This window comes from Palaemon carinicauda, chromosome 1 (assembly GCF_036898095.1).
Source record: "Palaemon carinicauda isolate YSFRI2023 chromosome 1, ASM3689809v2, whole genome shotgun sequence".
NCBI lineage: Eukaryota > Metazoa > Arthropoda > Malacostraca > Decapoda > Palaemonidae > Palaemon > Palaemon carinicauda.
In genome coordinates, this window is record NC_090725.1 from 97,535,794 (window position 1) to 97,559,537 (window position 23,744).

At 42.3% G+C, this 23,744-nt stretch overlaps 1 protein-coding gene across 6 annotated transcripts in view; it reads right to left on the minus strand.

Moving 5' to 3' along the window:
- AMPKalpha (AMP-activated protein kinase alpha subunit) overlaps positions 1-23,744 on the minus strand; it is a 238,031-nt gene that overhangs the window by 126,764 nt on the left and 87,523 nt on the right. For 3 of the 6 annotated variants that reach the window (XM_068382854.1, XM_068382877.1, XM_068382869.1), the window contains exon 10: positions 16,423-16,512. The exons of the other annotated variants lie outside the window; for them this stretch is intronic. In XM_068382854.1, the coding sequence (XP_068238955.1) occupies positions 16,423-16,512 (90 nt within the window). The remainder of the gene's footprint in view (positions 1-16,422; positions 16,513-23,744) is intronic. 6 annotated transcript variants of the gene reach the window in all.

Here is a 23,744-nt window from a genome sequence, read left to right on the forward strand (position 1 = left end):
TAGTTAGAAGCCTAAGAGATGCTGCAAAGAACCTTTAATACTGCCACACTACGTGGATCATAATTTATTAGACATGATATACATCTTACTCTATAATAGTAATTAAAACTTCCACCATCGTTAAATTCCTTTCAATACACCATTACCACAAGATTCCTTATGTATGCAAGTTTCATACTTTACATGCAATTAAAGGGCATATTAAAGTATCCAATATACTTCAAACTCTTTGAAACCCAACAATGCAAAAGTGCCTTCAAGGCATAGCTCAACAGACAAATTCAAAGAAAGGAACAGAAGATAAGAAAATTCTCTAATCTACCGCAGAAAATAAATGAATCTAAAAAGAGATGACCGTGCACCAAGAGAACAGGTGTCTATCACATCAGTTACAAAGACAAATTGAGATATATATAAACTACAACTTATGTCAACATACAACTCCATGAGTTTGAACACAAACATTAATTACTTCGCTTTGAATACTACCAAAGATAAGGAAGTATGATGTCATTCAGAATAATACACTGGAGTTTTCTCTTTCTCATAAGTTTTCTAAATTATGAGTGCTATTCTATATGGAAGTGTTCCTACTAAAATTATCAAATTGGAGTCTTCAACTTGTCTCACAATAGGAAGTAACCTTTTGTTTTAAAAGGCAGGAGGAAACATCCTTAAAAGTCAATTACTTATGCCTTGAGCTTCTAGACACAAGCCTATAATGCTGGGATTAAGTTAAGCAGATAATGAAAAAAAAAAAAAAAAAAGAGTCATATTTATACCTTACTTTGTTTATCCAACTCACAAAAATCATGAGTAAACAAAGGCAGATGTCTTTCTAGTTGACAATTTGTAACAAAAATTTTAATAAAACACTAATAAAATACTGTCAGCTACACAGCTAGAAAGCAAAATCCATATGATACTTTCTAGAACTTGCTATCAAGAACCCTTATCATGCACCCAGTATACGGTAAATAGTATATATCATTCCTTTTACAAAAAATGATAGAATGAAAACCTTGATAAACAAGAAAATTGTTTAAAGGGGACATAATTATAAGCATTCCCAAAATCTAGGCATGTAAGTAGGTAGTAGGTTTGCCAGGGCACCAGCCACCCGTTGAGATACTACTACTAGAGAGTTATAGGGTCCAATGACTGGCCAGACAGTACTACACTGGATCTTTATCTCTGGTTACGGTTCATTTTCCCTTTGCCTACACATACCCCGAATAGTCTGGCATATTCTTTTACAGATTCTCCTCTCTCCTCATACACCTGACAACACTGAGATTACCAAACAATTCTTCTTCTCTCAAGGGGTTAACTACTGCACTGTAATTGTTCAGTGGCTACTTTCCTATTGGTAAAGGTAGAAGAGACTCTCTAGCTATGGTAAGCAGCTCTTCTAGGAGAAGGATACTCCAAAATCAAACCAGTGTTCTCTAGTCTTGGGTAGTGCCATAGCCTCTGTACCATGGTCTTCCACTGTCTTGGGTTAGAGTTCTCTCGCTTGAGGGTACACTCGGGCACGCTATTCTATCTAATTTCTCTCTTTCTTGTTTTGTTAAAGTTTTTATAGTTTATATAGAAAATATTTATTTCAATGTTGTTGCTATTCTTAAAATATTTTATTTTTCCTTTTTTCCTTTCCTCACTGAGCTATTTTCCCTGTTGGGGCCCCTGGGCTTATAGCATCCTGCTTTTCCAACTAGGGTTGTAGCTTAGCAAGTAATAATAATAAAACACTAAGTGTTATGTTATTTATGTTAACATATTAATGTGTGCAAATGAGAAAAATTGAGTGCATTTACACACACCTTGTTAATAACTTATCCAGTATTACAAGTTCCAGTGTGAACTTATGAAGGATAAATGATCTCTTAAGAAAAAATTATTCTTATAAAATTTCTCATTTCTATACTCCCCTGATGTTCATATTGCTTCTTCTACAGAAGCTCGGTTAAATCAACCTTTACCGGTAAATTTAAAAAATTAAATATTCCCATTTACTTTCTTCCAATAAACCCATGCCCTTACTGTAGGAAGGAGCATTCTAGTGGTAAGTGACATGCCAGTCTCTTTGTACTCACAGTTTTGAAGTTGAAATTATCCCTATCGTCTTGACACCACGAGGCAGTGGAGAGGAGGGTGGGCATGTATATAATCATCAGGAGATTTATACTTTTAAGAAATTTTATCATTAAAATTCCATTTATTTCTATGAACCTCCCCTGATCATATTAATGACTCCCAAACTCTACTTGAGGTGGGTTGCCGGTGAAGCAAGTCACCTTGGACAAATTTAATTTGATTAAGCAATAGACCATGGTTAAGATTTACTAACCTGTTTTAGATTACTTTGAACTATTAAAAATACTGGACTGCAGCTTGTCTAAATGATATTTCTTGATCAAAATCATACTTTAATTGACAACAAATTAATCATCAAATTAAAACCCCACATACAGTACTTGTAGATAAGGGAACTAAAAATTAACTGAACTAGAAAATCAATTATACCACATCTTAGCAGCCATTATGGGGCATAGAGTCTAGCAATCTTCATAAGCAAACCATGATTCTGTAAGATATTGTGTAGTGAAAACCAATTTGGTATGCCAATTAGGTGCTGCTAAAACTCTTTCCAAAAGAAGATTTCCTCAAGATTAAAGGGAAGTCATTGCCCAACTCGAACCATGTACCTTCATTTTCAAGCCTATTATTAGATATACTGTATTTGACGACCTATAGGACGCACTTTTTCCCAAAATCTTTGCTAAGAAAATCCCCCTGCATCTTATACATTGTAGGCAAAGTTTGAGACCTACCATCGGCTTAGCCTAATATAAACCAGCTTACGCTAGGTACTTTTACCTGCACTAAACTCCATGCATCCTTATCTTATTTCTATTGCAGGTATTATTGTATTATTACTGGTGCTTTAAAAATGAATGGTAACATTAAAGCAATTTAAACTGAAATGCTGTGACTTTTGTTTCTAAACATCAGCTGACAAAAAACATCAAGTTATGGTTGCGTTCTCAGCAATCTTTTAACTTTCTTTTCCCTTAGCCTTCAATAATTTTAATGATATCGTTAATAACGGTAGTAATCAAATCTAGATTTAGCAAATCTATTTTTCATTAAAAATCCACAATGATTCGAATTATCCTCACTCTTTCTCCAATCAAGTACCATCTTCTCTGTCACATCTTACTAATTAGCGGTACTTTATTGTTGACTAAACACAAACAAAATGGCTTTTCTTTTATGCGACGTGTAGAAATTTTGAGGGACATGGGCAGCAAAACTTTGTAATAACATCCTAACTAAAAGCTCCTAGTATTGTTAGTTATCGCTTGGATGTGTAAATGCGTTTGTTTGTTCATTATGATTGGCAATGAAACAAACAAAACAACCTTTTTCTGTTCTAGGCAGCGTTTATTAGGAAAAACTTGATACATTATTATTTCATAACCAATACTTGGTAACATATGTTCCAGCAAAAGCTAACTTATACACAGATAAGTAAATGCGTTCATTTGTTTGTTATGATCGGTGATGAAAAAAATAACAAATCAATGCCAAAAGCATCATATAAATGGTCTTTATTAAATCTATTTAGGATTTATATGTATACAACAAAAGCTAGCCTATGCATTAACGGTTGTCTTATGCACGGAAATATACGATATATTCCTGCTTGTGCAATGTACAGCTAGACTATTTACAACAATATATGCTTACATACACTAAAACTGTTTTCCTGAATCTAACCTGGTAAAATGAGGGTGCGTCTTATGTACCCGTACGTCTTATAGACCATCAAATACGGTACTGTATATCTCTAATTCTTTATGGACTTCTATGACCAAAAATTAAAATTATGAATGATATTGCATACTTCATCTTGGGTAATTAGGGACCTTAATCCCACAAAACTAAATAAGGATACCACCTCTAATACCTGCAATTTTCTCCAAATAATACTGAATAGCTCTTACTGGACAAAGAAACCTGTTTTGTGCTAAAATGCTTTCATCCATTTTCATTGAAAATATGTGAAAAAACTAAGGCAAACTCTTTAAGGTTTAAAGGTTTAAAGGCCGCTCATGAATGGCAGAGGCAAGGGACAGTGACATTGCCCTATCAAGCACGACAATTCCCTAGACACTGACCATATATACATATGATCAGTACCCAAGCCCCCCTCTCCACCCAAGCTAGGACCATCCTTAGCTCACAAGGATGGTACGGTTGCACCAACCAAAGAAACAAACAAGTTTGCGTGGGACTCAAAACCCAGTTTGGCATTCACTAGTCTGGACGTTACCACATCGGCCACCAAAACCCCTAGATGTAAAGGTTAAGGTGTCTGGTTTCACTTCCAGTTTCATCAGAATAGATACTCGCCAGAACATCAGCCGGACAAGCCCAACTCCCTACTGTGTTGCCTAACCACAGCAGTGACCTCCCCAGTAAACAACTTACATTCACAGTCCAGGGTGGGGATCAATCTACTACCATGAAAATGCTAGGCAAACACATTACCACTGTACTAGCCAAGAGGCCTTAAAATAATTGTTTTGAACTACTTGATTTACAGGTATTAACATTTAGTTTAGGTATATTGAATGCTTCAAATGTATTTGGCTGTACAGTATTTCATTGTGGTTATACTGTAGCTGTATTATAAGAATTAATGTGGTGTTTTGTAGGGTTTGGAACGAACTGGGCAATTTGAATTTGCATGTGAAATGTGACTCACAACACAAAAAAAACTCTTTACGAAAACCACTCCAGAACGAATTAATTTTGTGTTGCGAGGCATTACTGTATTGAAATCCTAATATAACAAAAACTAACTACACAGGCTGTAGTAAAGGAAGCAGTGTCATCATTCCCTCTATAATTAACAAACACATACATCCTTCTAAAACACTAGAATTAACTGCAAAGGAAAAGTATTTAAAAATACTTCTAAGCTTATTACCCCAAACAGCAATTAGTAACTTAGCTTGTACACTTTGAATACAAAGGGTTTTGTTTATTTGTTGTAATGATGTACTCAAAGGTAGCTGGCAGACCCGAGCCACAACCCTGAGGTCTGTGACACATGATTACGGTCACGAGCACGGCTGCGTGCCTGTTTTAACCTGGGAAGTTAAAACGTGGAACCGTACACTTGTCCCACTTGGCTATCAAGGTAGCCGGGGACCCAAACTGTGGATTAAAGGAGGTTCCAAAGTGGAGCCGTAACACACAGTCGTACAAACTTATCCCTTCTGACTACAGGGGTAGCTGGGGACCCGAGCCGTGGCCCAGGGGGTCCAAAGAGTGGAGCCATGATCCAGGGCATCAACATAGGGTCATACACACCTGTTCTGCCTGGTTACCAGGGGGACTGAGAGACAGAACCATGGCTCTGTTCCCCACTGGGCTGGGAGCTATTTGGGTGCCGTCCTTCTCCCACCTCCAAAGATAGGTAATGTCGAAAGGAACCCTCTCCTTCTTACTACAGTGGACTGCATTTCTTTGACCTCTTCCTATACTTTTTCTTCTTAAATCAATTTTTAGAAAGTCAAAAGTTGCACAGGACCACGAGGAAGAGGAGTTGAAAGATGAAGAAGAATGAACACATTCCTTCCTCATGGCTCTGCAAGCAGAGGTGTCGAGATCTAAATAACCAACAACAACAATGCTCCCCCAAGGAAATAAATCACAGGTGTTTCTCCAAAAGAAACCACAACATTGAGGAACATTGTCACAGGGGAGAGGTAAATACACTCAAAGGGAAGTGGGTGTTAAGAGGCCCTGGACCCCCAGACACTAGGGTTGGGATGACAGCAGAAGGGAAGTGGTCAAACAAAGGGTGATTGGGTTGAGAAATACATGGAGAACAACTGGCACTGGGTCAACACATCGCTTCTTATCCTGAGCTTTCCTATGCCTGGGGCAGAACCACTGCGTATATACTGGGAGTCGCTGACACCATGAACACACTGACCACAACCTTCATCATTGGTATCACCAAGGGAGACACTGGTAATGGAGAGCCAGAGAGAGAGGTAGCCCTAGCTACCTGCTCCTAAACAAGTCATAGAAGGCCTACCTGAAAGACATAAGGAAGCCTAAGTTTTCCTTAAGTCAGGTTCGTCGTCAGCGGTATGCACAAATAGAAAAGAGCCTCCAACCTCTGAAGGGGTGCTTTAAGCACTAGAGGTTACCCTATATGCCACCAGAACCTGAAAATCCCGCCAACATATCTCTGACTGTTCCTTACTCCTGACGCATACTCCCTGGGGACCGAGCCAGGGAGTTAAGCGCAGAAGTGGCAGTAGCAGACACACTCAGCGAACGGAAGAAGGAACACTGTACAGGAGGCCACGACCTACACTCGACCCACAGGGATGATTGTAAACAATCATACCCATAGCAAGCACAAAGTGTGGATCTACAGCTGGTTTAATGAAAACCAGATGTTAAGTCCACCCTTTCTCACACATACGAACCTCTTTGCTTCACAACTAAAGCAAGCAACTGCCAGCATATAGTCCCTGGAAGAAATAGAAAAGGGAAAGTTTGATTAAAAGCGCAACAGTGCGTCTATACTTATTGCAGCCAAAAACATAAGTAGGTAGTAGGTTGGCCAGGGCACCAGCCACCTCTTGAGATACTACTGCTAGAGCAAGATGGGGTCCTTTGACTGGCCAGACAGTACTACATTGGATCCTTCTCTCGGGTTACGGTTCATTTTCCCTTTGCTTAAAAAAACACCGAATAGTCTGGCATATTATTTACACATTCTCCTCTGTCCTCATACACATGACAACACTGAGATTACCAAACAATTCTTCTCTGCTCAAGGGGTTAACTACTGCACTGTAATTGTTCAGTGGCCACTTTTCTCTTGGTAAAGGTAGAAGAGACTTTAGCTATGGTAAGCAGCTCTTCTAGGAGAAGGACACTCCAAAATCAAACCATTGTTCTCTAGTCTTGGGTAGTGCCATAGCCTCTGTAACATGGTTTTCCACTGTCTTGGGTTAGAGTTCTCTTGCTTGAGGGTACACTCAGGCACACTATTCTGTCTTATTTCTCTTCCTCTTCTCTTATTAATTTTTTTTTTAGTTTATATACTGTTCTTAAAATATTTTATTTTTCCTTGTTTCCTTTCCTCACTGGGCTATTTTCCCTGTTGGAGCCCTTGGGCTTATAGCATCCTGCTTTTCCAACTAGGGTTGTAGCTTAGCAAGTTATAATGATAATAATAATGAAGAGCTTTTGACAGGTCGTGGGGAAGGGCTTCTTAAAGGTTAGGGAAGCTTGTCTGAGATACTAAGGCTATGTAATAAGAAGGGAGGTTGTGGAACCAATCATGAGAGCTAACAAAATGCCAGTGATGGGGAGGAGGAGTCTGCAACATCAACAGATCAGATGGATGGATGTGGTGAGGAGGGATATGGGTTGGGTGAGACCGGGGGAATATGATGTAAGGATTATAAATAGATGAAGTAGACTAAAGCAGCTTCTCGGTACAGTGGAAAAGATGATGATAAGGTGGAGACTATCAACCTGGTTACCTTGAGCAAGTGGGAGCTAGATGTAATGATTTGAGCTTGAGGGTAGTACTTGAGAAGATCTCATTTGAGTGGTAACATCCTTAGAGGCTCTATCAATAGTGGCCCCAGATGTGGAGACCAAGGCTTTTGGGGCCAGAACAGCTAAATAAGAAACATTTTGTAATTCAGACACTTCCTAAACTTGCTGATTATCAACTTATCGTAGATACTAAAGTAAGGCATATAGATCCATACTGTCACACTATAGAAACATGGCATATATTTCTCATACCATCTTGTGTAGAATTGGAGAACAATAAACGTGTATCTTTCTGTTTAGGCTAGTTGCAAGCATATTTACGTTTGGTCTTCCCCATCATTTCCACCCTTCTTGACATAGTAGTGGATGAAGAGACCTATAATTTGGCAGACCTTTCTGTGTTTTCTGCCCAGTTAATCTACCGTATCATTCATTTTCCCTGAAATAAACAGTGGTAATAGTCTGATACTTCTGGTTTACGTTCAGTGAACAAGATTTTTGGATACAGTATTAAAAATAGATTCCAAGATGGTTCCTCCACATATGTCATAGTGACCATATCTATCACTAACTGTTCTACGTCACATATGGCTCCATACAAAGCCAAAAGTTCCAGACAATTTATATGCAATAGAACCTACTGCTGAATCCAATGGAGTGAAAGATATATGCTGTCTAAGGTCACTCTCCATTACTTCCAATATGCAGACTGATCACTTGACAGAAAAGCTGGTAATTTTCCCACTTAATCAGACAACCCTCCAGTTCCGAAAATGTGGGAATCATTACAGACTTGGATTGAAAGACTTGTTCCAAGGATAATTGAGATGGATCTATAAAGGTCTTGTCCTCGAGCTACAAATATCTCCAAAAGTCACAGAACTGAGAAGCCTCACCCAACTATGAGGCAAAATCAGCTAAAAATCTTATTGAGATAGAATCCTCTCCTCTATAGAAGATCCCCCACAAACTGATTCTATCTTCCTCCTTAAATAAGTCCTTTAGAAAAGGAAAAAGAATAAACTTCTTCATAGCATATTTTCCTAAGTCACTACATGTCTGAAGAGATTCAACAGAAGCTTTTGTGAATTTAGCATTCTTCCTTGGATTAGTCCATGAAGAATCAATGATCCAGATAGAACAGAACCTGAATGGTTACGAGATGCAACCATTTGGTTACAGGAGTCGTATTTTTAAAGACCTGAGAAGCAGTCCTTAAGCAGAAACACAGGCCAGTAAATTTGGACAGTTTTCCTTATACTGTACGCAAAATGTAAACACTTTTGTGACTGCTGATAAATTGGAATGTGGAAGTAAACATCTATTATGATATATTGAAATCATTTAGTACTGTACCTTCTTACTGATACTAACATTAAAGCTGGAGACTCCATAGAAAATTTTGTTACCCACACAAACTTGCTTAGCTAGGAAATGTTTAAGGGTGGTCTGTAACCCTGCCCCCAACCATTTGGAATAATAAACAGGCAATAGTAGAATCCTGACATATTGTGAAGGACTTTGTCAACTATTTTCTTGCCTAATAACTTATAAAAAGACCAAGTATAGCCTTTGATTTGACAGGGTTATTAATGCAACATATTACCCCTCATTTGTAAAAAAAAAAAAAAAAAAAACTCTTAATCATGGTGAGATACAAGATGTGTGATGTTGCTAATGTCCACACTTAATCAAACTGATACAAAGGTGGTCGGCCATCTTCTTGTCAGAGTAAGAATCGATGTAAGGCATGGACACATTGTCCTAGCATAAGGGGAAAGGGGAAGAACAGCACATAGATATACAGTATATTTCTATAAAGTCAAGAAACTGGCACCTTAAAGTTAATGGCTTATCATTTAAATGCAAGATTCATGAAATTATACTGTTTTAAAAACATTAAGGAAAAGAATCACTACTGAAATACCATACTAAAAACCTGAGTAAAGCATTTAACCTCACATAATTTATTTCAATTTCTTTGGAAAGTTAAGCGCGTGTACATAGAAATAGATAAGTGTCCTTTGTCCATGCTACAATGGAGTTTTTATGATAAAACAAAGTTTTATGAATACTTACCTGGCAGTTATATATATACTGTATATAGCTTAGTCTCTGACGTTCGGCAGATTTTTTCAAAAATTGCGGCAACCGCCGTGTGGTGATTGTGCAGTTAGGTGGTTAACAACCCTTACAGGGTGGTACTTGGAATCATTCCCATTTTCTGTTCCTCAGATCATCTTTGCCTGACCTGTCTCCTGAGGGAAGGTGGGTGGGCCTTAGAATATATATATAACTGCCAGGTAAGTATTCATAAAACTTTGTTTTATCATAAAAATTCCATTTTTATGAATAGAACTTATCTGGCAGTTATATATACAGCTGATTCACACATTTGGAGGAGGGAGACAGACAGTAAACATCGTTGGGAAAACAACAAAAAGTTGCAGGAGAAAAAACACCTTGATTCCTTACCTGCTAAGGTAGCTGAATTCGAAGGTTCCTGCCTCTTGAGTCGCTTTCCCTTAGGAGTGTTAGCCAGGAGTGGACCTGTCATGCTGAAAACAACTCAATCGAGTCTGTCAACGGGGTGAGCCCAACAACTTGACTACACTTCAGAACTACCTTCGCCCCTTATATTAAAAACTGCAACCTTACTAAAACTAACCACCTAACCTTGCAGAATAGATATCAAATATCTATCTAGACTGAGGGTACTGTACCACAAGTTGACGTCCTCAGACAACCGTAAAAACACCGACCCACACACAGGTATACAAAAGCTAAGGTTGAGGGGAGGTAGTAACTCCTTTGCCTAATACAGAAGCTGTAGCTACGTATGGGCCCAAGGTGTAACACCTTTCATAATCCACTCTTACCTCTCTGAGGTAATGAGAGGCGAACACAGAGTTGCTTCTCCAGAACGTTGCATCCATAATTTGCCTAACTGACATATTCTTACGATATGCCAGCGAAGTAACAATAGCCCTCACTTCATGAGCCTATGCTTTCAAAAGGCCGAAGTGCTCTTCCTCACACAAGAGGTGAGCTTCTCTTATAGTCTCCCTCAGGAAAAAGACAAAGCGTTCTTCGAAAGGGGTTTTTGCGGATCTTTCACTGAACACCATAAGGAGTTAGAGGTGCCACTAACATTCTTAGTGTGAGATAAATAAGCTCTAAGGGCTCTAACTAGACAGAGGAGCTTCTCCTACTCTTGACCCGCTAGATTAATGAGGTTAGGGACCTCAAAAGTCCTCGGCCAGGGTTTTGATGGGTTCTCGTTCTTAGCGAGGAAGTCAATCCTTAAAGCACATACCGCTCCATTCTGATTGAAGCCTACTTGTTTTTCAATAGCATGAACCTCGCTGACCCTTTTAGCTGTGGCCAGAGCCATCAGGAAGAGGGTTTTCTTCGTCGCATCTCTAAGAGAAGCTTGCGATATGGGTTCGAACTTCTTGGTGCAAAGAAACTTCAGAACCACATCCAAGTTCCAAGATGGGGGCCTTAACTGAACCTGTTTAGTTGTCTCAAAAGACTTCACGAGGTCTTGCAGGTCTTTATTTTGAGACAAATCTAAGCCTCTATGCCTACAGACAGTTAAGAGCATACTTCTACACCCTTTAATCGTGGAAACTGCCAGTTTAGCATCCTGTCTGAGGGATAACAAAAAATCCGCAATTTGACTCACAGAGGTAGAGGTTGAGGAAACTTTGTGCTGCCTACACCAAACTCTAAAAGTTTCCCACTTAGATTGGTAGACCCTTTGTGAAGAGACCCTCCTTGCTCTGGCGATAGCTTTTGCAGCTTGTGCCGAAAATCCTCTCGCTCTGACAAGCTTCTCTATAGTCTGAAGGCAGTCAGTTTGAGAGCGAGAGGGTTTTGATGATACCTCTCAAAGTGGGGTTGTTTGAGAAGCTTTGGACTTGCAGGAAGGCTTCTTGGGAAGTCCACCAACGTGTCCACCACTTACGTGAACCATTCTCTTGTTGGCCAGAATGGAGCTACCAGGATCATTCGTCCTGATTTGAGGAGAGCGAATTTCCTGACGACCAGATTGATGATCTTGAAAGGGGGAAACGCATGTGTGTCCATCCCCGTCCAATCCATCAGGTAGGCATCTAGCGCTATTGCATTCTTGTCCGGGACTAGGGAGCAGTAGTTGAGGATCCTCTTGTTCTGGTTGGAGGCGAAAAGGTCTATTATAGGTCTCCCCCACAACTTCCAGAGACTCTGACAGACCTGCTGGTTGAGGGTCCATTCTGTGGGAAGAACTTGCCTTTTCCTGCTGAGCATGTCTGCTCTTACATTCCTCTGTCCCTGAACGAATCTTGTTAACAGTTCTATCTTGTTTTCCTTCGACCATAGAAGGAGCTCCCTTGCTGTTTCGAACAGAGACAGAGAGTAAGTCCCCCCTTGCTTCCTGATGTAAGCTAGAGCTGTGGTGTTGTCTGAGTTGACCTCGCACTATCTTCCCTGACACTGAGTCTTTGAAGACCTTTAGCCCTAACAAAATGGCCATCAGCTCTTTTCTGTTGATGTGCCATCCGATCTGACTCTTTTCCCAAGAGCCTGAGACCTCCTTGCTTCCTAGTGTTGCTCCCCATCCTGAGTCCGACGTGTCTGAAAACAACACTAGGTCTGGGTTCTTCTTGTACACGGAGATCCCTTCTCCTAACAAAGCTGGATCCAGCCACAAAATCAGATGATCCTTGACTTCTGCTGGAATGGGGAAGGAAAAGGAGTCTTCCTGTGTCTTCCTGCTCCACACCTTTGATAGGAAGTGTTGAAGAGGTCTGAGGTGCAGTCTCCCCAAAGAGACAAAACTGTTTGAGCGAGGAGAGAGTTCCCAGTAAACTCATCCACTCCCTCGCTGAGCACTTCTGTTTCTTCAAGAATTCTCGGACCTTCTCGAGGCACTTGGTCTGCCTCTCCTGGGAGGGAGAAGCCCGAAAATTAACTGAATTCAGAACTATCCCCAAATAGAGAATAGTCTGATTCGGCTCGGTCTGAGATTTCTTCCTATTGATGACGAGGCCCAGTTCTTGAGCCATCATGAACTACTTTTGTAGGTCCTCCAGACATTTGTCTTTCGACTGTGATCGAATCAACCAGTCGTCCAGGTAAAAGGATACCCTTATCCCCTCTTGATGAAGCCAGCCTGCCACGTTCGCCATTACCCTGGTGAAGACTTGAGGAGCAGTGCTGAGACCGAAGCAAAGTGCCTTGAACTGGAAGCACTTGCCCTGGATCATAAATCTCAGGTATTTCCTTGAAGTCTGATGGATGGGGACGTGAAAATAAGTGTCCTGTAAATCGAGACACACCATCCAGTCCCCTGGACGTACTGCTGCCAGCACAGACTGAGTCGTCTCCATGGTAAATTTCGTCTTTTCCACAAAGACGTTCAAAGAGCTGACATCCAGAACGGGTCTCCATCCACCCGAGTTCTTGGGTACCAGAAACAGGCAATTGTAGAAGCCTGGGGAGGATAGCTCCAGAACTGGTTCTATCGCTCCCTTGTCCAGCATCTGGTTGACTAGATCCAGAAGGGCCTTTTGTTTCACTGCATCTGCATACTGAGCCACTAAGGCTAGAGAAGTATTTGAAAGAGGAGGCTTCCTCAAAAGGTGGATCTTGTATCCTTCCTTGATGACCGAGAGGGACCAGGTGTCTGCCCCTCTTTTCTTCCAAGCCTGCCAAAAAAGTGACAGTCTTGCCCCTATCGTTGTCTGGAGGACTTGTACTTCATTTCTTGGAGCGGGAGCTAAACGAACCTCTATTCGTCCTTCCTCCTGACTCCTGCCTTTTTCCTCTGAAGTCTGATCTCGAAGGAGCCCTACCTCGAAAGGGCTGTTGGAATTTTCTCTCCTCTCTCTTCAGAGACGAAGGAGTGACTGCCAAAGGTTTTCGAGCCGAGAGCGATAGGTGGTCTTGAGTGGCCTTTTGCACAAGAGAAAGCATATCATCTCTGACAAGGGCCTCAGGAAAGAGATATTGTGAAAGGGGGCCGTAAAGGAGTTCAGACTTCTGCGCAACAGTCACAGATCTCGAAGCAAAGGAACATAACAGGGCCCTCTTCTTCTAGACCCCTGCCAAAAAAAGGGAAGCCAACTCATTAGATCCATCCCTAAGAGCTTTATCCATGCAAGACATGATACTCGTCAGGTCTTATGTTACCTCCATTTGCTCTGCCTTCCTGGCCAGAGTCCCTAGAGACCAGTCCAAAAAAACTAAAAACCTCAAACGCTCTGAAAATCCCTTTGACGAGGTGATCAAGTTCAGACATTAACCACATAACCTTGGCCGAGTTAAGGGCATGCCTTCTGGCATAGTCCACAATACCAGAGAAGTCACCCTGGGAGGAGGCAGGAACTCCCAGACCCAGAGGTTCTCCAGTCTCGTACCACATGCCCGCCTTCAAAGCAAGTCGAGCTGGTGGAAAAGAGAAGGTGGTCTTAACCAATTGCCTGCGCTCCTTCATCCATTCGTTCACTTTAGCGAGAGCCTTCTTAGCAGAAATAGAGAGCTTCATTTTGATGAAGGCCGAGTGTTTCTTGGCCTTCTTCCTGCTAAATTGTGATTGAGGAGAACAAGGAGCAGAAGGTTGAAACTCCTCCCCATACAGCTCAGCTCAAGGAGGAAGCGAGAGAGAACCTTGTAACCGCCAGCTGCGTCCGCAGGCTTGTCTTCATCCTCTAAGACATCAAGATCCTGTCCCACCTCTACTACAGCTTTCGATCGGGTAGAAGGTTCACCTGAATACGAAAGAGGAAAATCGTAGGATGCGTCCTGTAGAAGAGGGCTGCAAGCAGCCTGACACCAAGAATCGCTTGCGTCCTGGCGCCGAGCGCTGGTATCGTCCTGGTGCCACATGTCGGGAGCGTCCTGGGGCTGAGCGCTAGAAGAGTTCTTGAGGCGGTAGGCGGATGCGTCCTGGCTCCGAGAGAAGGAAGCATCCTTGCGCCGAGAGCTGCAATCGTCCTGGCGACGAAAAGCGGCATCGCCCTGGAGAAGCAGGCTGGAATCGTCATGGCGCCGAGAGCAAGAGACGGAATCGTCCTGGCGCCGAGAGCGAGAGATGGAATCATCCTGGCGCTGAGAGTGAGAATGGAATCGTCCTGACGTCGCACATTGCAAGAGTCCTGGAGGCAAGCAGATGAGGAAGAAGCGCGGTGCTGTGCCTTTGACGAAGCGCGCAGAAGTTCCCTTGGAGAGGAACTCCGTTCCCTCTTAGAAGCAGATCTCTTGACAGGTAACGAGTCGTCCTTACGTCTGTCCGACTGGGAGGGAGGGCAGCTAAAAGCTTGGACTAAAGAGAAAAGTTGCTCCTGCATAACCGTCATAAACGATTTAGCGACCGCTGCTGGATCCTGCGGTTCCGAAGGAGACGGCTGTAGAGTAGCGCTGGTAGAAGGAGAAGGATCTTTCGCCGATCTTTCTTAACTTTCGTCCCTTGTTTTCGTCCTCTTCACAGGAACGGTGTCCAAATCATCCTCTGAAGGACAAGGTTTGTGGCTACTAGAACAGGGAGAGTGAGAACAAGACTGATCATCTCGGTTCTACCTCCTCTTAGTCGGTCTCGAAGCCTCATACTGCCATTTGCGTCTGGGAGAGGGATTCGGGGAAGACACCATCACATCCGACACACCTTTTCCGTGGCGGTCAAGAGTAGCCTGGCAAAAAGCAACAGGATTGTCTGAGGCGTTGGCTGACCGAGGATACGTACCTCTCACCCCCTTTCGGTCGTCGACGTACCTTCTCCCTTGGTCCTGGGAGCTTGGTAGAGGTCTAGACCTAGGGTAATGACAGGGTCGATCAGTCGCCACCTCCACTGCACTTTCACAAGCACTAACTTCACTCTCAATCTTACCTTTTAAGGCCGCAAGTTGATCTTTAATAGCCTTCAACTCAGCCGCCATCCTGGCGTACCGAGGGTCATCCGCAGATACAGATCCTGTAGATGGGGTAGGAGTTACTACCTCAGGGGAAGGTTCAACTTCCAAAGAGGAATTGATTAAAGGTTCAATGGAAATATCTAAACTAGGTTCACTAGTAGACTTAGATTTAGATCTAGAAGCTCTCCTTACTCTATCTAGCTCTAATTTGCGCACATAGCGCTTCATAGCTAACCAATCTTTCTCATTCAAAGTCTCACATTCTTTGCACCTATTATCCAGTGCACAATCAAAACCCCTGCAACCCAAACAAACCGTGTCCGGGTCTACCGAAACTTTCGGTAACCTCACCTTGCATTCCTCATTCGCACAAACATGAAAATGAAGTTTCTCACTCATATTAAACAAAACCAAAAAGTATCAGAATAAACAGAAACACGATTGCCAAATCCCCAATCAATGTACTTCACCAAAAGCGGTACAGTGACACAGGGAAAGCGAAACGAAAAACTCTAATGGCGGACAAACGATGTTGTCGATCCGGCCGGCAGAGATGATCTGAGGAACAGAAAATGTGAATGATTCCAAGTACCACCCTGTAAGGGTTGTTAACCACCTAACCGTACAACCAACACACGGCGGTTGCCGCGATTTTTTAAAAATTCTGCCGAACGTCAGAGACTAAGCTATATATATATATAACTGCCAGGTAAGTTCTATTCATAAAAACATCATTATTACAATAGTCAAAATATTTTAATTTTTTAAAATGTGTTATCCCAAATTTGAAAATATTTAAAGATTTCATAAATATGCCTTTTATAATGAGATGCTCATTCCTTTAAAAATATTCATTTGAAGGTTAGTCTCCCAGATTCATTTAAGTCTGATTAAATAAAGGGGTGCATCTTACAGTCTTCACCTGTTTCGCTTGGCTTTACGGGTCGTCGAATAAATTTCTCCCAAGAAAGTCATCTCTGTTGCTTGCCAAAGTTGATTAATTCTTGTCTTGCTGTCAATCCATAACACTTCATAAATTTTAGTTTAATTTCTCAAAAACCTATAACAAATCTCCTTTTACATAAAAGTCTGCAATACTTTCATTGTCAACCTTAGCATTTAATTCTGTTACCTGTATATTAAAAACCAAATTTCGAGATAATGCCAAACAAAAATAAACAGTACTCAATATAAGTTAAACAGTACATAATATAATGTTCTATTACTATGAAGATTTTTTACTGTCATCAAAAATATACAACTGGGGCTCCTCATTCATGAAATATTGACTGCTATTCTGTAAAAAGGTTCATAATAATAATATAATGCAAAACCTAATACTCACAGTGCAGAACTGTACTGTAATTTGATGGAAATATTTGCAAAAGATGAATGAAATGAGAATGCTGAAAATGCTTTTCATTAAAATTTTTGCAGTAACTTCTATAAAACATGATACAATATCAAACAGAAGGTTTTTTCTGGTACATAGAATGGTAACAGATGAAACAAAAATTAATGTGAATAAAGAAACTTTGTTCATACTACCTGTAAAAGATACATAATTATGAGATTTACAAAACGAGGAAGAAATTTTTAAATAAAATGTAAACTTTCGAGGGAATTACTTGAATTATATAAGGCATTGCTAACGAAAATTCTCTGGCACACCTAAGAGGCAACAGCTTTACCTATAATACCTTAAATACGGTATCCAATTCAACTCTCCATTTGCATACACAAAGTAGAGAAAATGATTTTTGGAAAATGGTAGTACAGTACAGTACTTTTTTATACTCTGTAAAAAAAAAGTGGGAGCACAAACATCCCCCCCCCTACACTATCTGTCTAATTTACTGGGAAACTATTTCTTTCATGGGATTAGACCTTAAATTAGTTCTCTTCATTCTCTTCTATACTAAACTATATATTTCTCAATGAATCAGGCTAGTCTTCAACTAGTCACTTTCTTACAATTTCCTTGACCTTCCTATAGGTTTTTGTCCTTCCACTTCCACACTGATCAATTTCCTGACTATCTGTTCATGTCCCTACTTCTTCCCCCATCTAGTCATCACACTGGTTCACCTATTCTCTGTTTATAAGAAATTTCCCCCCCAAGTCATACTATTAATTAAATTTTCTAAGGTCACGCATCGTCCAAATCTCTTCCATGTTTCTGTGGTTTAAGAGTAATGAAAAATGTTATTTTCATTAGTAAAATAAATTTTTGAAAATACTTACCCGATAATCATGTAGCTGTCAACTCCGTTGCCCGACAGAATTCTACGGAAGGGATACGCCAGCGATCGCTATACAAGAGGGGGGGTGTACTCACAAGCGCCACCTGTGGCCAGGTACTGCAGTACTTCTTGTTGACACCACCTCAATTTTTCCTCGGTCCACTGGTTCTATGGGGAGGAAGGGTGGGTCAATTAAATCATGATTATCGGGTAAGTATATTCAAAAATTTATTTTACTAATGAAAATAACATTTTTCAATATTAAACTTACCCGATAATCATGTAGCTGATTCACACCCAGGGAGGTGGGTGAAAACCAGTGTACATGTATATCAAGAAGCTAAGTATCCCGTATTTCATATTATCACTTATTCAAAATAACAATGAAATTACAAGTACCTGGTAAGGAAGTCGACTTGAGCCATTACTCTGCCTTAAATAAGTTCGTCTTCCTTACTGAGCGCAGCGTTCCTCTTAGGAGGCTGAACAACTCTAAGGTGCTGAAGTATCAAGGGCTGCAACCCATACTAAAGGACCTCATCACAACCTTTAACCTCGGCGCTTCTCAAGAAAGAATTGACCACCCGCCAAATCAACAAGGATGTGGAAGGCTTCTTAGCCGACCGTACAACCCATAAAAAGTATTCAAGAGAAAGGTTAAAAGGTTATGGGATTATGGGAATGTAGTGGCTGAGCCCTCGCCTACTACTGCATTCGTTGCTACGAATGGTCCCAGGGTGTAGCAGTACTCGTAAAGAGACTGGACATCTTTGAGATAGAATGATGCGAACACTGACTTGCTTCTCCAATAGGTTGCATCCATAACACTCTGCAGAGAATGGTTCTGTTTGAAGGCCACTGAAGTAGCCACAGCTCCCACTTCATGTGTCCTTACCTTCAGCAAAGCAAGGTCTTCTTCCTTCAGATGAGAATGTGCTTCCCTAATCAGAAGCCTGAATAGTAAGAAACTGAGTTCTTAGAACTTGGGAAAGAAGGTTTCTTGATAGCACACCATAAGGCTTCTGATTGTCCTCGTAAAGGTTAAGACCTTTTTAGATAGTACCTAAGAGCTCTAACTGGGCAAAGTACTCTCTCCAGTTCATTCCCCACCAAGTTGGACAGGCTTGGGATCTCGAACGACTTAGGCCAAGGACGTGAAGGAAGCTCGTTTAGCAAAAACCGAGCTGCAAGGAACATGTAGCCGTTTCAGATGTGAAAACAATGATCCTGCTGAAGGCGTGGATCTCACTTACTCTTTTAGCTGTTGTCAAGCACACGAGGAAAAGAGTTTTTAATGTGAGGTCCTAAAAAGAGGCTGATTGGAGAGGTTCAAATCTTGATGACATAAGGAACCTTAGGACCACGTCTAGATTCCAGCCTGGAGTGGACAACCGACGTTCCTTTGAGGTCTCAAAAGACCTAGGGAGGTCCTGTAGATCTTTGTTGGTGGAAAGATCCAAGCCTCTGTGGCGGAAAACCGCTGCCAACATACTTCTGTAACCCTTGATCGTAGGAGCTGAAAGGGATCTTACTTTCCTTAGATGTAACAGGAAGTCAGCAATCTGGGTTACAGTGGTACTGGTTGAGGAAACTGCATTGGTCTTGTACCAGCTACGGAAGACTTCCCCTTGAGACTGATAGATTCTGAGAGTGGATGTTCTCCTTGCTCTGGCAAACGCTCTGGCTGCCTCCTTCGAAAAGCCCCTAGCTCTTGAGAGTCTTTCGAAAGTCTGAAGGCAGTCAGACGAAGAGCGTGGAGGTTTGGGTGTACCTTCTTTACGTGAGGTTGACGTAGAAGGTTCACTCCTAGAGGAAGAGTCCTGGGAATGTCGACCAGCCATTGCAGTACCTCTATGAACCATTCTCTCGCGGGCCAGAGCGGAGCCAATCCACGTCAGCCGTGTCCCTTTGCGAGAGGAGAACTTCTGAAGTACCCTGTTGACAATCTTGAACGGCGGGAATGCATACAGGTCGAGATGGGACCAATCCAGCAGAAAAGCATCCACGTGAACTGCTGCTGGGTCTGGAATCGGAGAACAATACAACAGGAGTCTCTAGGTTATCGAGGTAGCGAACAGATCTATGGTTGGCTGACCCCACAGGGCCCAAAGTCTGCTGCAAACACTCTTGTGAAGGGTCCACTCTGTGGGGATGACCTGACCCTTCCGGCTGAGGCGATCTGCCATGACATTCATACCGCCCTGAATGAACCTCGTTACCAGCGTGAGCTTTCGATCTTTTGACCAGATGAGGAGGTCCCTTGCGATCTAGAACAACTTCCACGAAAGAGTCCCTCCCTGCTTGAAGATGTAAGCCAGGGCTGTGGTGTTGTCAGAGTCCACCTCCACCACCTAGTTAAGCTGGAGGGACTTGAAGTTTATCAAGGCCAGAAGAACCGCCAACAACTCCTTGCAATTGATGTGAAGAGTCCTTTGCTCCTGATTCCATGTTCCCGAGCATTCCTGTCCGTCCAAAGTCGCACCCCAGCCCGTGTCTGATGCGTCCGAGAGGAGACGGCGGTCGGGTTTCTGAACAGCCAAATGTAGACTTCCTTGAGAAGAAAGCTGTTCTTACACCACGCGAGAGAAGACCTCTTCTCTTCGGAAACAGGAACTGAGACCGTCTCTAGCGTCATGTCCTTTATCCAGTGAGCAGCTAGATGATACTGAAGGGGGGGGGAGGTGGAGTCTCCCTAACACGATGAACAGGGCCAGCGATGAAAGTGTCCCTGTTAGACTCATCCACTACCTGACTGAGCATCGGTTCCTTCTCAGCATGCTCTGGATGCATTCTAGGGCTTGGAAGATCCTTGGGGCCGACGGAATAGCCCGAAAAGCTCGACTCTGAAGATCCATACCCAGGTAGACAATGGTCTGGGATGGGACGAGCTGAGACTCCTCAAAATTGACCAGGAGGCCCAGTCCCTTGGTCAGATCCATAGTCCATCTGAGAATCTCCAGACAGCGACGACTTGTGGGAGCTCTTAAAAGCCAGTCGTCTGACGGAGCCGGACACAAGATCATGGTACTGCTGCACAGTCTGTGAACTGTCAACCATGGGGAAGCGAGGAAGTACAGTGACAACCCGAAGCTGTCTAGACTGTCTGGGTCGTATAGACAACTCCTTATCGGGTTGCTGAGGTTGCCGCACTGCGTCACAACAAGTCACTTCTGCTGGTTGTTGAACGTCTTCCCAGTGACACACTGACTCCGTAAACAAAAAATCCTCTAACAAGGACTAAGCTTGGACTGCATGTCTTGCAACACAGCTCAAGGTCTATGGGAGCAGGTGTGGTAACAGACGGGGTTAGCGACTGAAGTGGAACCATTACCTTCCCTGGAAGCATGTTATGCTTAAATAAAAGTCCATAGGAGGCTACGCAGCTAAAGGCTCCTCTCCAAATGACAGAGTCCTCAAGGGAATATCAGAAGGAGGGAGAAAAGCACTTTCTCATCTACAGGGACCATATCCGAGAAAAGCTAAGTTCTCTCAGTGAGGGTTTCACTGGTGCAAAAGCAGCAGACTAGAAGGCAACGTTATGAAACTGCTTGACAGTCTAGTGAGTTGGCAACAACCAAAGATGTGTGACTGAGAAGCATGCGGTAAGGTATGCAGAGCATGCTGAATGTAGAGCATGCTGTATGCAGAGCATGCTGTATGTAGAGCATGCTGTAAGAGAAGCAGAGCATGTTGCATGGCGTGTAACATTTCTCAGAAATTCCATGACCAGTGCTAGATTGAGTAATATCGCATTACTGTCCATTGAAAGTGCACGTGCCGAGGGAATTGATTTAGACTGTTTTGTTGATGAATTTGATAGCCGGCATGATAATCGTAGAATTAAGCTGCACTAAATATACGATCTATAATCTACTTCACCTCAGGACAGGGAAACTCGCCCTGTTGGCAACACTGCATTACTTCATGCATGCTTGCATGGGGTTTTAATATCAACATAATATTTACATTACATTCATAACTCATGATTCATTTTTGTTTTGAAGATATTTTGCCATATTTGCGATTTGTTAAAAATATATTGCAAGGAATACATATATATTTTTTTATTTAAGTAATACGAATAACCTCCATTATCATAATGTTTGTGTAGGCATACATGTATATGATTACAAATGCAAGTTATGAAAGTAATGAGGTGTTATTATTGTCATTTGTTATTACAAAGTTGAATGGGAAGAGGCTCAAGTTGAGGAGAAAGTGGCAGATGCATGCGTTGAGGTGGCTGACTCATAGCATGAGGTTCCTGCCTCAAGAGTTGCGCTTGCCTCAAGGGTTGAGGTGGCTGCGCAGAGAGAGGCTCTTGACTCACGAGTTGAGGTTCTTGAGGTGTGAGCTGCGAGAGTTGAGGTAGCGGCTGCGCAGAACGCAGTTCCTGTCTCACGAGTTGAGGTTCCTGAGGAGCTAGCCTCAAGAGTTGAGGCTCTCGCCTTGAGGAAAGTTGAGGTAGCAGCTGCGAGAGCTGAGGTGGCTGCCTCAAGGATGGTAGAGGTTGTCGTACCTCAAAAAGTTGTAGCCTCAAAGATGGTCTAACTGCAAGAAAAACTTGCCTCAAGGCATAAGACTCCTGCTCCCATTGTTGAGGTTGCCTTAAGGAAGGTTAAGGTTGCTGCACAACGCTGGTAACTGGCAACTCCGAACGCGGTAAGGTAGCTTGAGGAACCTCAACTTCGTACGCCTGGCAGACTGGACTGCGGTGAGGCGGAGCGCTCGCAGGAGGAGGTGTAACCTTCTCAGCCTGAAACTCACGCATTAAGACCGCAAGCTGCGACTGCATGGACTGCAGCAAAGTCATCTTGGGATCAACAGACGATAAGGTCTGTTGAGGCAAAGCCTTAACAGAAGATGAGGTCTGTTGAGGCATCGCCTTACCTCTCTTAGGAGGTGTGCAGTCACCTGATGACTGCGGAGAGTCAGAGCTAACCCAATGACTGCATCCGGGTTGTTGAACTCTAGAGGTCTGGACTTTACGTTTAAGAGGTCTAGAGACCTGAGTCCAGCGTTTTCTCCCCGAAATTTCTTCTGCAGACGAGCAAAATAAGGGCTCAATCGTCTGCGGGTGGGAGTGACGGTCTCTGTAAGACACGCCCGCAACCACCGAGGATACTTCTGTGCGCCGATCAAGGCCTGCCGAACCCTTTTGCCCTTCGACATTGCTTCTCCCCTGGGCTTGGGAGCTTGCAAGAGGTCCCGGACTGGGAGGACGACTGGCACGCACAGAAGTACCCTCACGCACAACACTGACACACTTTGCGCTAATCACTTATCACTTTTGATTTTCTGTTTGCACTGATTTCACTGAACTCGAAACTAAGTGGTTTGTACCTGAAACACGCAATTCTATCCTTCCTTAAAAGTTAGTAATTGCGAAAACAGAATTACAATGTAACAGAAAAATCTAATGAAAGATAAATAATTCAGTGGCTGGAAAGAGACTAAACACTAGATCAAATAAACTACGTTTAAAATCTCTCACCGCATAAAGCTTGAGAACAAGAATAAAACTCTAGAAACGTTTACCTTCTTCCCCTAAAGAGACTAGGGAGAAGAGCAAAAACGATAACAACGTTACTCGCTTGAACGAAACGTTTATCCAGCTCTCTCTCCCTCCGTCTCTATCTCTCTCTCTCTCTCTCTCTTGACTTAGAACCTGAGAGAAGAGCCCAATCATATATATCGTTAAAACATATTATTGTTAAAGGAAAAAAACTGAAATATTTCCCAAATAAAAAGTTCCTTTATTAGAATTAAAACCATTAAGCTAAGAAAGAATGAACAAAACGCTAGAAACGGTTACTCTTACTGCAACGTGACACCGTGAAAATTCTCTCTCTATCGTAACGATAGAGCGCAAGTTGAACGTTCTGAACGTCAACAACTGCAGAGACAAAACAAAACGTTAGTTCAACTTTGAAAACAGTACGAGACTATCAAAGAAATTCTTTCAAAAACATTAAAATAGCATAATATGTTAACAGGTAAA